This window comes from Microcaecilia unicolor, chromosome 7 (assembly GCF_901765095.1).
Source record: "Microcaecilia unicolor chromosome 7, aMicUni1.1, whole genome shotgun sequence".
Taxonomy (NCBI): domain Eukaryota; kingdom Metazoa; phylum Chordata; class Amphibia; order Gymnophiona; family Siphonopidae; genus Microcaecilia; species Microcaecilia unicolor.
The window spans coordinates 127,999,010-128,013,792 of record NC_044037.1 but is presented as its reverse complement, the minus strand read 5'-3'; the positions used below and the strand labels follow the sequence as shown (position 1 = coordinate 128,013,792).

At 45.9% G+C, this 14,783-nt stretch overlaps 1 protein-coding gene across 1 annotated transcript in view; it reads right to left on the bottom strand.

Moving 5' to 3' along the window:
- COL18A1 (collagen type XVIII alpha 1 chain) overlaps positions 1 to 14,783 on the bottom strand; it is a 782,170-nt gene that overhangs the window by 165,020 nt on the left and 602,367 nt on the right. Inside the window, exon 21 of the mRNA XM_030210084.1 lies at positions 3,289 to 3,363. Coding sequence (XP_030065944.1) covers positions 3,289 to 3,363 — 75 coding nt within the window. The remainder of the gene's footprint in view (positions 1 to 3,288; positions 3,364 to 14,783) is intronic.

Below are 14,783 nucleotides of genomic sequence, written 5' to 3'. Positions count from 1 at the left end.
TAGGAAAATGCAGGGGTATTCGACGTTATTCCTCCGATTAATAAAATATATTATATTGCAAATCCCAACAGGGAACAGGGAAAAAAGGGAGAAGCAGAAAAATCTAATATGGATCTGGATAATTTAACAGCCCTTTTGGAGCAAACTTTGGATACAACTGAAAGAACTACACTATTAGTGTAATTTGTATTCAAACAAGATCTTAATCACATAATTAAACTATACTTCAAGAACATGAATTCCCTCTTTGGAGGAGAAAAAGTGTGGATATATCCAGATGTCACAAAACAAACACAACAGAAAAGAAAAGCTTTTCTAGCTTTGAAAAAAAAAAGGACAATTGAAATTGGAGGAACGTTTTTCCTAGCATACCCCTGTAAGTGTATTGTTAAATTAGGTAACACCAAATATGTTTTCTATTCACCAGATCAGTTACGATCATTTCTAGATATGAAGCAATTGTAAGAATTGCTTACATTTATTTAAAGAGGAGGTACTGCAGCTTAATTCCTTTGTTGTAAATGAATGTTTAAGTAATCTTCTCTATTCACCTCCCCCCCCCCATTATTAATGTGGTCTGAGAAAGCGTAGCAATTCATTTTGAAAAATTATATTAGCTAACATTTATTACTTCTTTCTTTTTTTTTCCTTTATCCTTTTTCTTTTTATACAAGTTTGTATGTAATTTTGGCTAAATCTTAAAATGTTATTTTGGCTGTATTTCTAGATGAGAATAATCTTGTAAAAAAAAAAAACAAAAAGGAAATGCAGGGGTGGGGCAAAGCATGAAGCAGGAGGACAAACTCCAGGGAAAAAAAAATTCCCCCTAGTCAGAAGCTGCAGCAGCCTAAGCAGATGACTCTACAGCTGGGGAAGGACCCCCTCAGAGGCGCTACATGCAAGGCTGAGGCAGACCCCGAAGCATCTACTGCAGCAAAAGGCTGCAAGGCGGGAACCACGTTTGCGGGCGCTACGAAAATGGCACATGCTCCCAAAACAGAGCAGGAATCAGACTGCTCAGGAGAAAGCCCATCGCTGGAGCTAGACAGAATCTCCAAGTATCCAGCCACACACAGCCACTTAGTTGATCGGCGTGCCCCGCACTGCGAGCACTGTTTGACAGTCTCCATAGCCATTATAGTGCTTCCCCCAACTAAGCCACAAATTACTCACCAATAGCATGCTGCACTCAGGGAAGGCTGCTGGTGAATGAACAGACTCAGACTGCAAACAGCTGCAGATTCTATCTCCCAAAAAGAGCTGCGTCTCTCTTTTTCAGTCTTTTTTTTTCAAGAACAGATGCACAGTTTTGTTTTTTAAGGAGAGGAAGTCTACAGACCCAACAATAGCTCACACACAGGGAGAAAGGGGTCCATGGAGTAAGGCAGAGACCCAGGTCACCAAGTATGCCTCTAAAGGTGGTACAAAGTCCAACCCCCCCCCCCCCCCCCCCCCCCCCCCATCTCAACTGGCCGGACAGGCCAAGGAGCAGACCCAGCAGACAAATCCAGGAGCTGCTGAGATGCCGTCTACCACCTGCTGGAGATAAATACTGAGTGGAGGAGCTGGCCATCTGGTACCACTGCCTTCAGCTTTGTAATCTCTATCTCCACCTGCTGGTAGATGGACACAACCCACCAGTTCTTGGATTCATCTGCTACGTAGGCTAAGGAAAGAATGTTACTACTAACTGGATTTCTGCCAGGTACTTGTGACCTAGATTGGCCACTATTGGAAGCAAGATACTGGGCTAGATGGACCATTGGTCTGACCAAGTATAGCTATTCTTATGTTCTTAATCTAGGAGGATAGGGTATCAATGTCAGTGCCATCTGGTACTGTGGTCTATGTCTGATCTGGAAGAAACATTATGACGCTCATTTTCAAAGCACATAGACATCTAAAAATACCCAAAATCCAGTCCAGCTGCCAAAAGTGTCTAAATTGTGATTTTCAAAAGACAGAATTTGGACATCCTACACTGCAGTTTATTCAAATAGCAAAGAGGCGTGTTTAGGACAGGACTAGGTAGGCCCCAAATTTAGGACATCCAACAGCAATAATCAAATTGGAAGAAAATCCAAGTCAAAAAAGAAGGGCAACCAGGGTATTAAAAAGGTGCCCTGAATGAGTAGCTGACCACCGGAGAGATTAAGTCATGACCCCCCTCCCCTAATCCCCCAGTGGTTACTGTCCCTGTCCCTTCCCCTGAAAGTGACACCGGAAAGGGAAACTAGGCTCTCTGAAAAATCAGGTATTATGGGCATTCTAAATACAGCGGCAAGCAGGTTTGAAGTGTAGCTTAGTGGTTAGTTCAGTGAACTGTAAACCAGGGGGCCCAGGTTTAAATCCCATCTTTCAACTCTTTATTTATTTATTTTAATTGTGAGCCTTCCAGAAACAGAGATATACCTATTGTACCTAATTATTAAAGGTACCTGCAAACCTTAGGACTATTAAGGTGGTGTACAGTCAGGTACAGTAAGCATTTCCCTGTTCCTGGAGGGTTCACCATTTAAAATAACAGTTGCAGTGGAATATGATTGATAGGTTGCCCCTCTGCTCTGCAGGGACATTTGTGTGGCTATTTTTTGTACAAATGCTGTCAGACGTCCTTGTTCCTGGTTTTTTGGCATTCATAATTTGGACATTTTATTTTAATGTTTAATTGGTACTTGGATGTTCTCGTGTATTTTCAAACAAGAAACCCCCAACATTTTTCTTGTTCAAAAATGGCTGTGAGACAGATGGAGGCTTTTTGGATGTTATGAGTGGGACATTACAATTCTCACTTGGACGTTCTTTTGAAAATGCCCCTCTATGTTAAAAAGAACAGAATCGCTTGACATATTTTGGTTTCAATAATACAATTAAAATGCACTGATTTTTACTGAGTGGTTTTGTGGATGAAATGTAGAACCAATGTAACAGTAACAAAGTGTGAATGGATTAATTTTTAAGTGGGAGAGAATACTGATTAAGGGCTGCCATACCTGGGATCCTTCTCACACTGGCAGGAGAAATTAGGAAAGCCTTTTTATAGATGCTATTATGAATTATAAATCCTTGATGGAGATTCAGTACACAGGTCTAAATGCAAATTAGGGTTAATTTTCTGACAGACTTGACTGGTTTTTATGACTCTGTGAACCACAAAGAAGTATTTGCAATACAGAATTTTGATATATACATCTTAGATGCTTTTCTGAAATGTTTTTTTTTTTACAGTTTTTCTTCTTAACCTTTAGTTGCAAACAGAACTGAATAGAAATATAAATAGCTACTTACTCTGAAGTGGTGTCCTATACTTGGATCTGTAGGTTCACCTTTCTCCCCCTTTAAACCATTCATACCTGGACGCCCCTAGTAAATTTAAAAATAGATATAATTTAGAATGTCTTCTAATATACCTCTAATTGCAAATGATACCCAAACTGAAAAAAAAAATCTCCCGTGCTGTGAGATCCAAATGATGAAACATAAATCTGAATAATGCTCGTAGCAGCACAGTAAATTAGAAAGAAAGGAGATCAAAAGTTTTATCATTAATAATATTTCTTCGACTGTCCTTCTGGCAGCTCTTTAGCAATAACAGAAGAAAAAGTACACTATCAAAGCAATTTGTACATCTCAGTGGAAAAACTGTACTTCTTTTAGTTAAAAAAAACTTGCATGGGAACTTATACCTTATATAGGAACATGATTCCTTAGGGTTAGTACTGTGAGACTAGCTTTAGGAATGCCATTTTGACAGGTGGTGCTAAGGAGGGCAGGAGCGACTGGGGATCGCTCCTGCCTGGGACCACTAGACCACCAGGTCCAGACAAGTATGGAGCATGTGGGTGATGTGGGGAACTATGGGGCTTGGGGGCTTCATCAGTGGGCTTCCATAGAGGATGAGGGGCCTGATTGGAGGGTAGTGAGCTTGCATTGAAGTGGGGGGGGGGGGGAGGGAGATCCAGAATCTGCACTGCCACTGAGGCTCCTTTAAACTCCAGCCGGGAGCATCGATACTGCGGGTTTGAGTCCTAATGCTCCCAGCATGGTAAAAGAACCTAAGCTTTTGACTGGGGTTATTTTACTGTCATTTGCTACCCATAAAGGGAATTGCAGTGTATCACCGCAAATCGTGTTATAGTACTTACATAGTAATGGATGGATCGGGAGCTTTCATTAGTGGACAGAGACTTGCACTGGGGGCTTGATCGGAATGGGGGATTGCACTGGGGTGGGAGGTCTGAATCTGCACTGTGGCCTCTTTAAGCTCCAGTCAGGAGCATTGGACTGTGGCTTGAGTCCTGATGCTCGCGGCATAGTAAATTAACCTCAGCTTTTGGCTGGGATTATTTTACCGTGATTTGCTGCGCACAATATGACTTGAAGTGTCAAGTCGCCTTATGGCATTTTCATAGTAAAGTCGTGTTATGGTATTTACATAGTAATGAGATGCATAATATATATTTACAAGCTTTGCATCTAATTACTATTTAGCCCATGGCAACTTATGTTTCAACATTTTTATTGACCAACCAATACAGAATTAAAGTTTGTACACATGAATCTACAAAAGCAATTGTCGTCTGTGATCATTATCATAATCTAACATTATTTTCCCCCCTTTTACCCTCCTCCCCCCCCCACCCCTCCTCCCCTCTTCTTTCCAGTGATACCATCCGATTGTTTTACCCTTCACCCCTTCCTCCCCCTATCCCTCCCTCCCCGATCTCCCTCCTGGCTTGTGTTCTGATAGCCAGGAGAGATCCCTCCCCCCTTCCCCCTCCCCCTGCTGTTAACTACGAAATTTATGTGTGATCAGGGCTATCTTTAACCTTCAAGTTAGGGTGTCGCATTATGCCAATTAAGTAGTAAACTGCGCCCTCTAGGGCTTAATGCCTCCAGATAAGGGCCCCATATCTGTTTAAAATGTACATATCTCATCGGGAAGCCCCTTGCCTCCCATGCTTCCCGTGTTGCCAAAAGGTGTACCTGATTTCTCCAGTGCCAGTAAGCCGGCGGCTCCGGAGCCGTCCAATACTGCAGAACAGTCTTCCGCGCCACCAAGCTCAGCTTACGGCATAAGGTGCGTGCCCCCGCTGAATGTGTCCTGAAGGCCCTTTTCGTGTCCAATACAAAGTGATCCCAAGTTCCCGTTACTAATGATCCTAATATCCGGGACAAGAATCTCTCAACCCGTGTCCAGAAAGCCCTTACCCCTGGACATGCCCAAAATGCATGGAACAATGTATGTGGGGTTTGACTGCATTTAATGCAACTCACTCCTTGCGGGAGGCCTATATGTGATAACCAGGGCCGTGCTGACCCGGTAAGCAAGGTAAGCATGGCAGGGGGGCGCTTCCCTCTGGGGGGCGCCGCCGCACCATGCTCACCTCGCTCGTCCTCCCGCAACATTCCTTTTATTTTTTTTTCTTTTTAAATTTACCATCTGTGGTGGCGGTTCCGGCAGCGCAGTGTCAGGGAAGGAGGCGGTGCTCCCGACGTCTCTAGCCTTCCCTTTGCTGTGTTCCGCCTACTTCTGACGTCAAGGATGACGTCAGAAGAAGGCGGAACACAGCGAAGTGAAGGCTAGACATTGGGAGCGCCGCCTCCTTCCCTGACGCTGCGCTGCCGGAACCGCCACGGAGGTAAATTTAAAAAAAAAAAAAAAGAAAAGGGAAGTTGGGGGGAGCGAAGAGGGTGGGCAGTTGAACAATGGGAGCGGGAGGGCAGGGGAGAAACGATAGCATGAATGCGAAGGGGGGGGGGAGAAGACGGCGGGCCAGGCTGGGACATGGGAGAGAGAGGAGCATGGATGCGAGGGGGGGTCATGGAAGGGAGAGAGGGGACTTGCTGGAAAAGGATGAATGGAGGGGGCAGGGGACAGAGGAGCATGGATGGGCATGGATTGGGAGGGCAGGGCTCAGGGAGAGAGGGGAATTGCTGGATAGGGATGAATGGAGGGGGCAGGGGACAGAGGAGCATGGATGGGCATGGATTGGGAGGGCAGGGCTCAGGGAGAGAGGGGAATTGCTGGAAAGGATGAATGGAGGGGGCAGGGGACAGAGGAGCATGGATTGGGAGGGCAGGGCTCAGGGAGAGAGGGGGATTGCTGGAAAAGGATGAATGGAGAGGGCAGGGGACAGAGGAGCATGGATTGGGAGGGCAGGGCTCAGGGAGAGAGGGGAATTGCTGGATAGGGATGAATGGAGGGGACAGATGGGCATGGATGGATATGGATTGCAGGGCAGGGCTCAGGGAGAGAGGGGAATTGCTGGATAGGGATGAATGGAGGGGGCAGGTGACAGAGGAGCATGGATGGGCATGGATTGGGAGGGCAGGGCTCAGGGAGAGAGGGGAATTGCTGGAAAAGGATGAATGGAGGGGGCAGGGGACAGAGGAGCATGGATGGGAGGGCAGGGCTCAGGGAGAGAGGAGAAATTGCTGGACAAAGAGGGGAGGGAAGAGAGATGAAGGAGATGAAATGAGGGGAAAAGGAAGAGAGGAGAAAAACTGCACATGGATGAAGCAAATAGGCAGAAGCTGAGGACCAGAAATGAAGAAGAAAGGAGGAAAGGAAAGAAATACATGGAAAGGAAGCCCTGGAAACGGAGTTAAGAGGACAGATAGCAGCAGAATCAGATACGGGGCCAGCATGATCAGAAAAAGAAAGTCACCAGACAACAAAGGTAGAAAAAAAATCATTTTATTTTCATTTTAGTGTTTGGAATATGTCCACTTTGAGAATTTACATCTGCTATCTTATTTTGCAATGTATAGCAATTTCTTTCTAAGAATATTGCTGACAATTCCTGTCAGTGGGGCAAGTGGTGAGCGATCATTTTCAGGGGGGGGGGGGCGCCACCGCCGCCACCTCCACCGCCGCCACCACCACCACCACCAACTGATAGTCTGCAGGGGGGGGGGGGCGCCAACTGATAGGCTGCAGGGGGGCGCCAGAGACCCTAGGCACGGCCCTGGTGACAACTGTTGCCCTGACATATATGCACGCATGATTGTCCGATAGCCACACTCGCGTAATCTTTGCCCATGGCAACTTAAATATTGCCACAGTAAATTAAGTCAAGTGGTGTTTGGGGCCCTTTAAATCATGTTAAGGGCCAAGTAAAGTACATTAAAGTTCTAATGCTGCTTGATAACTTCCCCCCTTAGTAACATAAGCTGAATAACAGTACGAGTCTGAGACCCAAAAGTTATCTCATTGTTCCAAGGTCAACTTAATTCCCACATCCTCCTCTTAATACTTTTCAGACTTCAAACATCGCTTACCATCAGCAAGCAGCTGATAGAATCATGAAGCAGAATGACCAATGGACAGGAAATTCTCACAAGACTCCCTATTCAAAACTTTTGCTAGGCTCCAAAAGTTACAAGAGTAGCATGAAGCACAGGATAACAAGTAAACTTACTAAAACTAGTAATCCCGGGCTAATCTATAGAGGAATGGGGCAAAGGATTTTTTTCCTCCAACTGAACCCATTCAGAAATACTTTCCACAGTAGTAGAACAAAAATCAATGAGCCCCCATACTCAGAATTGCTCTTGCTGGCTCTGCAGTCAAAATGGCTGCCGTGACCTCCCAACCCCATTTATTTTCTGATAAAATGTACAGATTGTTGGAGTATAAATTAGCAGCATTTTTGTGGAATAACAAGCAACCACGTATGCTTTGGATAAACAGAAATGTTCTAAGGGCAAAGGAGGGGGTGAAATTTCTCCTGGCTCCCCTTGTTTACAGGGTGAGCTGGTAGAGAATAGACTACCAGTTCTGCAAGGCACATCTAACTGTAAGTTATTTCCTTTTGTCTGAATTTGCATTAAAGATGATTTTGGCTCAAGAGTTCTGAATCTTCACAGTGATGTTTTATACCCTGGTTATCTGAAAGCTAATCTCCTGAGTAGAGAGAGCCTATCAGGAGAGAGAGCAGAACAGTAAAATCTTGGCAGTAAAAGCTTATACACTGCAGTAGCCATCTCAGGCGCACTGAAAACTTGATGAACACTGTAAGGGTGCAGTAACAAACTTGAGTACTACAGCAAAATATCAGGGGGCAGTGAAAAGGCTTGTTGGACATTCTCAAAGTAGTCCATGTGTGGATAGCAGAGGATGTTTCAGTTTTAAGTGCAAGGTGATTGCAGAATATTACAAATATCACCATAAGAAGAAAGCAGAAACGTATGGGACTGTTGCTGGCCAGCTAAGCAAATAGAAGTATCTGTGAATAAACTGCTGCCCAGCAGGGTTGCCAGGTGGAAAATTTTTTTCCCACTCAAACCAGCCTAAATCCAGCCCAAAACCTGCCCAAACTCAAACCCCGCCCCTGATACCCCCACCCCCGCGTCATCACCCCCCGCCCCCGCCGTCATCAACCCCGCCCCTGCCATCATCGGCCCCGCCTCCCCCGTCATCGGCCCCGCCCAGAACGTCACTAACCCCGTCCAAAACGTCACTAACCCCGCCCCCCGCGGCCGAAAAACCCGCCTAAAAACCGCCCAAAATACAAAAAAGAAGCAAAAAAAACCGCAACCCGCCGCGGGCAAAAATTTCCCGTGGCGGGTCGCGAAACCGCCCACTTGGCAACACTGCTGCCCAGGATGCCTAATTAATTAGCTAGCACAGTGAAGTATCCATTTGTGCAGCAAAACCTCCCACTGTTGCTATAGAGATAAATAAAGTATCAAGTTGGGCACAAACCTAAGACACACTGCCTGCAAGATATTTAGCTTCTTTCAGTCTAGCAAAAAGTATCTATTTGGGGCACAACCCTCTCCAAGGTGCACTCACTGCTTGCAAACAGAAATTACAGGGCAATTTAGATGCAGCACAAACCAGCCATAGTAATGAGAAAAGCTCTGAAGAATCCAAAAGAATACACAGGCCTACAGAGAAAGCCAGAGAGCAATAAAAAACAGAAGTGCATAAGTATCTCTTCGGCCTGGACAGACTCTGACTCAAAGTAGTGCAGAAAATAAGTGAGGTATCAGAAAGAGACCAGACTGAGAGCCACTATCCCCCTTATTTTCAAAAGAGAAAGATGCCCATATTTCGACCCAAATGGGGAGATGGGCGTCTTTCTCCCGTGGGCGCCCAAATCGGTATAATGAAAAGCCGATTTTGGGCGTCTTCAACTGCAATCTGTCGCAGAAATGGCCAAAGTTGACGGGGGCGTGTTGGAGGCGTGGTGAAGGCGGGACTGGGGCATGTTTATCAGCCGAGTAGAGATGGGCATCCTCAGCCGATAATCGAAAAAAGAAAGGCGTTTTTAGCGCGAATTTGGGTCACTTTTTTTACCCTTTTTTTTCACGAACAAGTCCCAAAAAAGTGCCCTAAATGACCAGATGACCACCAGAGGGAATCGGGGATGACCACCCCTGGCTCCCCCAGTGGTCACTAACCCCCTCCCACCCAAAAAAAACAACTTAAAAAACTTTTTTTTCCAGCCTGTATGCCAGCCTCAAATGTCATACCCAGCTCCATCACAGCAGTATGCAGGTTCCTGGAGCAGTTGTTAGTGGGTGCAGTGGACTTCAGCCAGGTGGACCCAGGCCCACCCCCCCTCCCACCTGTTACACTTGTGGTGGTAAATGGGAGCCCTCCAAACCGCCCCCAAAACCCACTGTACCCACATCTAGGTGCCCCCCTTCAGCCATAAATGCTATGGTAATGGTGTAGAGTTGTGGGCAGTGGGTTTGGGGGGGGGGGGGGGGATTTGAGTCTCAGCACCCAAGGGAAGGGAGCTATGGACTTCAGAGGTAGTTAACGTTTTTTTTTTTTTAATTGTTACAAGTGCCCCCTAGGGTGCCCGGTTGGTGTCCTGGCATGTGAGGGGGGCCAGTGCACTTCAAATCCTGGATTTGGTCGTTTTTGAGCTGGACGTCTTCAGCTTCTATTATCGATGAAAAACGAAACTGCCCAGCTCAAATCCGTACAAATCCAATGCATTTGGCTGGCACAAACCGTATTATCGGAAAAAAGGTGGACGCCCATTTTTTTCTGAAAATACGGTTTGTCCCGCCCCTTCACGTACCCGTTCTCGGAGATACGCCCATGGAGTTGGATGTTCGCGTTCGATTATGCCCCTCCACGTAGACCAATTGCAAACAACCTATAAGCCGTATCAGCAAAAGTCACTAGAGTACTGTCAATTTCTATGAAGGCAAAATACAGCAGATAGTCTGGTGCAAAGAGAGAGACAAGAGGCCATATACTTTATATGCCAGTCTAGGGTGGCGGAGGCAACGCGAGACTTAGAACCTCACACAGACCTAGCAGGAGAAAATCATTCTCAGCACTCTGGAAATTCCCCCTTTCCATCCAGCGTCTATTTTCTCTTCTTTTCCCTTGCCCTCATCTCAGTCATCTTCTTCCTCTTTCTTCCCGTCCATTCCATCCATGTCCAGCATTTTTCCTCTACCCCCCTCCATCCATGTCCAGCATTTCTCCTCTCTCTCCGCCCCTCCATCCATGTTCACCTCACTTCCTCTGTCTTCCCTCCCCTCCATCCATGTCCAGCATTTCTCCTCTCCCCCTCCATCCATATACATCTCCTCCTCTGTCTTCCCTCCCCTCCACCCATGTCCAGCATTTCTCCTCTCCCCTCCATGTGCATCTACTTCCTCTGTCTTTCTCCACTCCATGTCCAGTCCAGCATGTCTTCTTTCTCCCCTGCCCTCCATCCATGTGCATCTCCTTCCCGACTTCCCTCTCCTCCATACATGTCCAGCATTTCTCCTGCCTTCCCCTCCATCCATGTACAGCAACTCTCCTCTCTCCCCTGCCCTCCCCTCCTCTCCATCCATCCATGTCCAGCAACTCTCCTCTCCATGCCCTCTCCGCCATCCATATCCAGCAATTCTCCTCTCTCCCCTGCCCTCCCCTCCATGTTCAGCGATTTCTTATCTCTCCCCTGCCCTCCCCTCCATGTCCAGCAATTTCTCCTCTCCCCTCCCCTCCATGTCCAGTAACTCACCCCAAACGTCACCACCTGCCCCTTTTCAGCACCCCCTCCTGAGTTCCAGTCCCAACCCCAGCCCTCTTCTCCCACAACAGCCCTCCGTCCTCGCCTTCCTGCTGCCCAGAATTTAAAACTCATTTTACTTCAGGTCCCGGCAGCAGTGAAAGGCAAGCAGGCTTGCCTTCAGCCTTCCCTTCTCTCAGGTCTGGTCCCGCCTTCACGGAAACAGGAAATGAGGGCGGGACCAGAGATGAGAGAGAAGGCAAGGCTGAAGGTGAGCCTGCTTGCCTTTCACTGCTGCCAGGACCTGAGGTAAAATAAGTTTTAAATTCTGGGTGGAAGGAAGGCGAGGACGGAGGACTGTTGTGGGAGAAGAGGGCGGGAAGGTCGGGCTTCGGTTGGAACTGGAACTTCCAACGGCGGGATGGAAATTATTGGGGGTGCTCGAGCACCCACAGAACCCATGGAGTCGGCGTCTATGGCTGATGCTGCCACTGCTGTTGCCGCCTCTGAACACAAGGAGGCTGAGTTAGACATCAGCCTAGAGAAAGAAGCAACCATCCTCAAGGCAGGATGGTGGGGAGAGTCAGCTCAGCCATATCACTGCAGAAGGTTCTGCCCAGCGAACAGCAGAATATGTGAAGGCTCACATCAGTGCACAGTCACTGTCTGACTCAGAAGAGTCATCAGATTCTGAGCAAGCATGTTCCTCCACACAGTAAAACACGGCGTGGAGGCCAGCTGACACCACAGTGATCTACTCACTTGTATGCAAACGGATGCACTAGCCCTGGCTTTCGTTCCAGGATAGCACACCAAGGGAAACACTTCATTTCAACCACAGACTCTGGCGCTACCCAGGAACTGGGCACAGGTAAAAGTTGAGCAGTTACGCCCAGCAAAACTACCTGTAATTAAGAAAGAGCCACCCACCAGCCACACTTCACGCATGACTTCAGACCAAGCCCAGCACACAGCCAGCCACAGGCACCCACTGCCAGCATGTTAGAAATTTCAGAGACAGAAGATCTAGCAACAAGATGGTGCAAAAAGATGGTGAATGTGGGGCTTTACCATTTCAATGACTGCCCTGAAAAGTATAGAAGATGGAAATCTAACTTTAAGAAGGCCATGACAATAATGAAGCCTATCCCAAACCAAGAAATGAACATGATAATAAAATGGAACAACATATAGGAGAGACTTGAACAGTGCAATGGCAGCCCAGAAGCTATTCAGCAGGCACTGATGGAAAAAAATAAGGAATTTCTCAAAGATCACCAATAAAGATAACAACAAATTACAGGGAATAGGAAACCTCATCCAGGAACTGGAAGAACTCAAACCTGAATCAAACCTTCCTGGCCTGTACTACTTGGACACAGCTTGGGGCATAAATGAGATTATATCAATGCTGCCACGTGACATAAAAGAAAAATGGTCATCAGTAGGCACCAAGTATAAAGACCACCACCAAGAAAGGTTTCCTCCGTTCACTGTCTTTGTGAAGTTCATCTGGGATCTGGCAAACAGGAGAAATTACCACAGCTTCGTGTTTGATGTGCATGAAGCAGTCAAAATCTCAAAGAGCTCCCAGATCCAATATCAATCTGTCGGAGCTAAAATAGACCATCAGGTCTTCTCTTCATCATAGGCAAACACTGTACTGATCTAAGACATGAATTTAAAGATTTGAAATGTTTTGTCCTACAAGAACTTTTAAAATCCCCGCGAGGAGGCGATCATCAAAGACAATTATTACAAGCTGAACAACGTTGGATCTTTAAACTACACTCTTTAGAACCGCGAGGTCTAAACTCTCGATTGGATTGGTGTTATTTCTTTTAGAATATCCAATTGTAGTATTTCTCTAAATTCCTGATTGGACAATGAGTAGTCAGCGTCTGACGTCAGATATTTTACTTATATCAGTTGAGTGATGTCTCTCTAGGTCAGACTAGCTACATTTGAAACGCCGTGCAAAGAGTTCCAAGTACTGTGCTGATGGCTTCATAGTAAGAATTTTTGTCAAATAGTTTAAGTTGCAATATATTAACTCTTGTGTTTGTATCCTGCAGTAAGTACCCGAGACCTTGAAAAAGCAGCGAAACGCTGGCCAACGTCGGCTCGGGGTAACTCAACAAGGAACAACACAGCATGAAGCAGGAGTAGCATTGAATCTCAAGCAATAAAGCTAAGTGCATTGCAACACAATATGTTTTTTTCCTTAAAAAATTCTTATTCTTGAAAAACAAAAAATTTTGAATAAATTACTGCGGTCCCAGTAGAAATTTACTTAGGGCTGCTCATAAGGGGTTTTTGCCTATAGAAATTCATCGAGGGCCACCTAAAAGGGTTTTTTTTGCCTATGATGAAGAGAAGACCTGATGGTCTATTTTAGCTCCGACAGATTGATATTGGATCTGGGAGCTCTTTGAGGCTTTTCCCCATAAGGGGTTTTTGCCTATAGAAATTCATCGAGGGCCACCTAAAAGGGTTTTTTTTTTGCCTATGATGAAGAGAAGACCTGATGGTCTATTTTAGCTCCGACAGATTGATATTGGATCTGGGAGCTCTTTGAGGCTTTTCCCCATACACCATTGTAATTTTGTATTAGGTGGAAGCTTTAATATTTAGAACATGAAGCAGTCAAGACAGGCTACTTCCCAAGTGAAAGGCCAGTCAAGAAGTACAGTAATGCCAGGAAACCTGTAGCTGTACAATATGACAGATGTGCCACCCACAGCAACTTGACCAACTGATCGTTCTCATACTACAGGGAAAGTAGAGAATCCATAAAGACAGTGTCCTCTACATAAGTAATCTCATTCTCTCAAGAAATGTAGAGGGTTTAGGGAGAAACCCTTAAGAGAACGTAAAGATCTGTTGAAAAAGTACAGAACCTGCTACAAATGTTGATCTTCATCCAATTACATGGCTAAAGACTGTAAAGCAGCCATTAAGTGTATGGAGTAGAAAAGTGAACAGCCTTACCACCTTTCAAGAATATGTCTATGACTATAGGAACCCTTGCCCCAGTGTCAAGTCGTGGCAGGGAGGAGAAGGTAGAGGCAAGTGTCACCACCAAAACATTTCTCCAAACTGTACATAGGTATGCAGAGGAGGCCGCAGTGGACGGTCATGCACAAAGAAATGTGTAGCTAAAATATATCCAAAAGAGCAACCAGAAAAGGCAGTAAAGATGTATGCCACCATAGATGAGCAGAGTACTCCCTGGCATGGACAGAGTTCTTTGACGTATTTGACATCCAAGGAGCTCAATATCCCTACAACCTCAAGACCTGCATAGGGATGAGAAAAAGGACAGGGAGAAGAGTAAGTGGATATGTGATAGAAGTGATGGATGGTAGAAACAAGACCCATCTAACTCTTATTGAATGTAATCAGATACCTGATAACCAAGAAGAAATTCCCACACAAGAGGTTGCACAACACCGTAATAATTTCCAACCTATAGTGGAGTATCTGCAGTCTTTGGACCCAAATGCCAAGACCTTACTCTTGTTGGGAAGAGATTCACCAACCTTGATCAGAGATCATGGGTCACGTGCAGGTCCACCCGATAATCCATATGCCTACCGACTTGCCCTGGGGTGGGTGAGGTTACGTCTGCCTTAACAGACAATCGAGACCAAGTGTAAATATCTACAAAACTTGCATTTTGGAAAATGGGTGCAGCACCTTGTTCAAGACTTGTCGTAACTATCTGCACGTGAAGGAGGTTCACAGACCTCAGCTCAACCATAGCTCAGGACACTTCTCCACCAGATTTAGAAGAACATCTGGGGAATA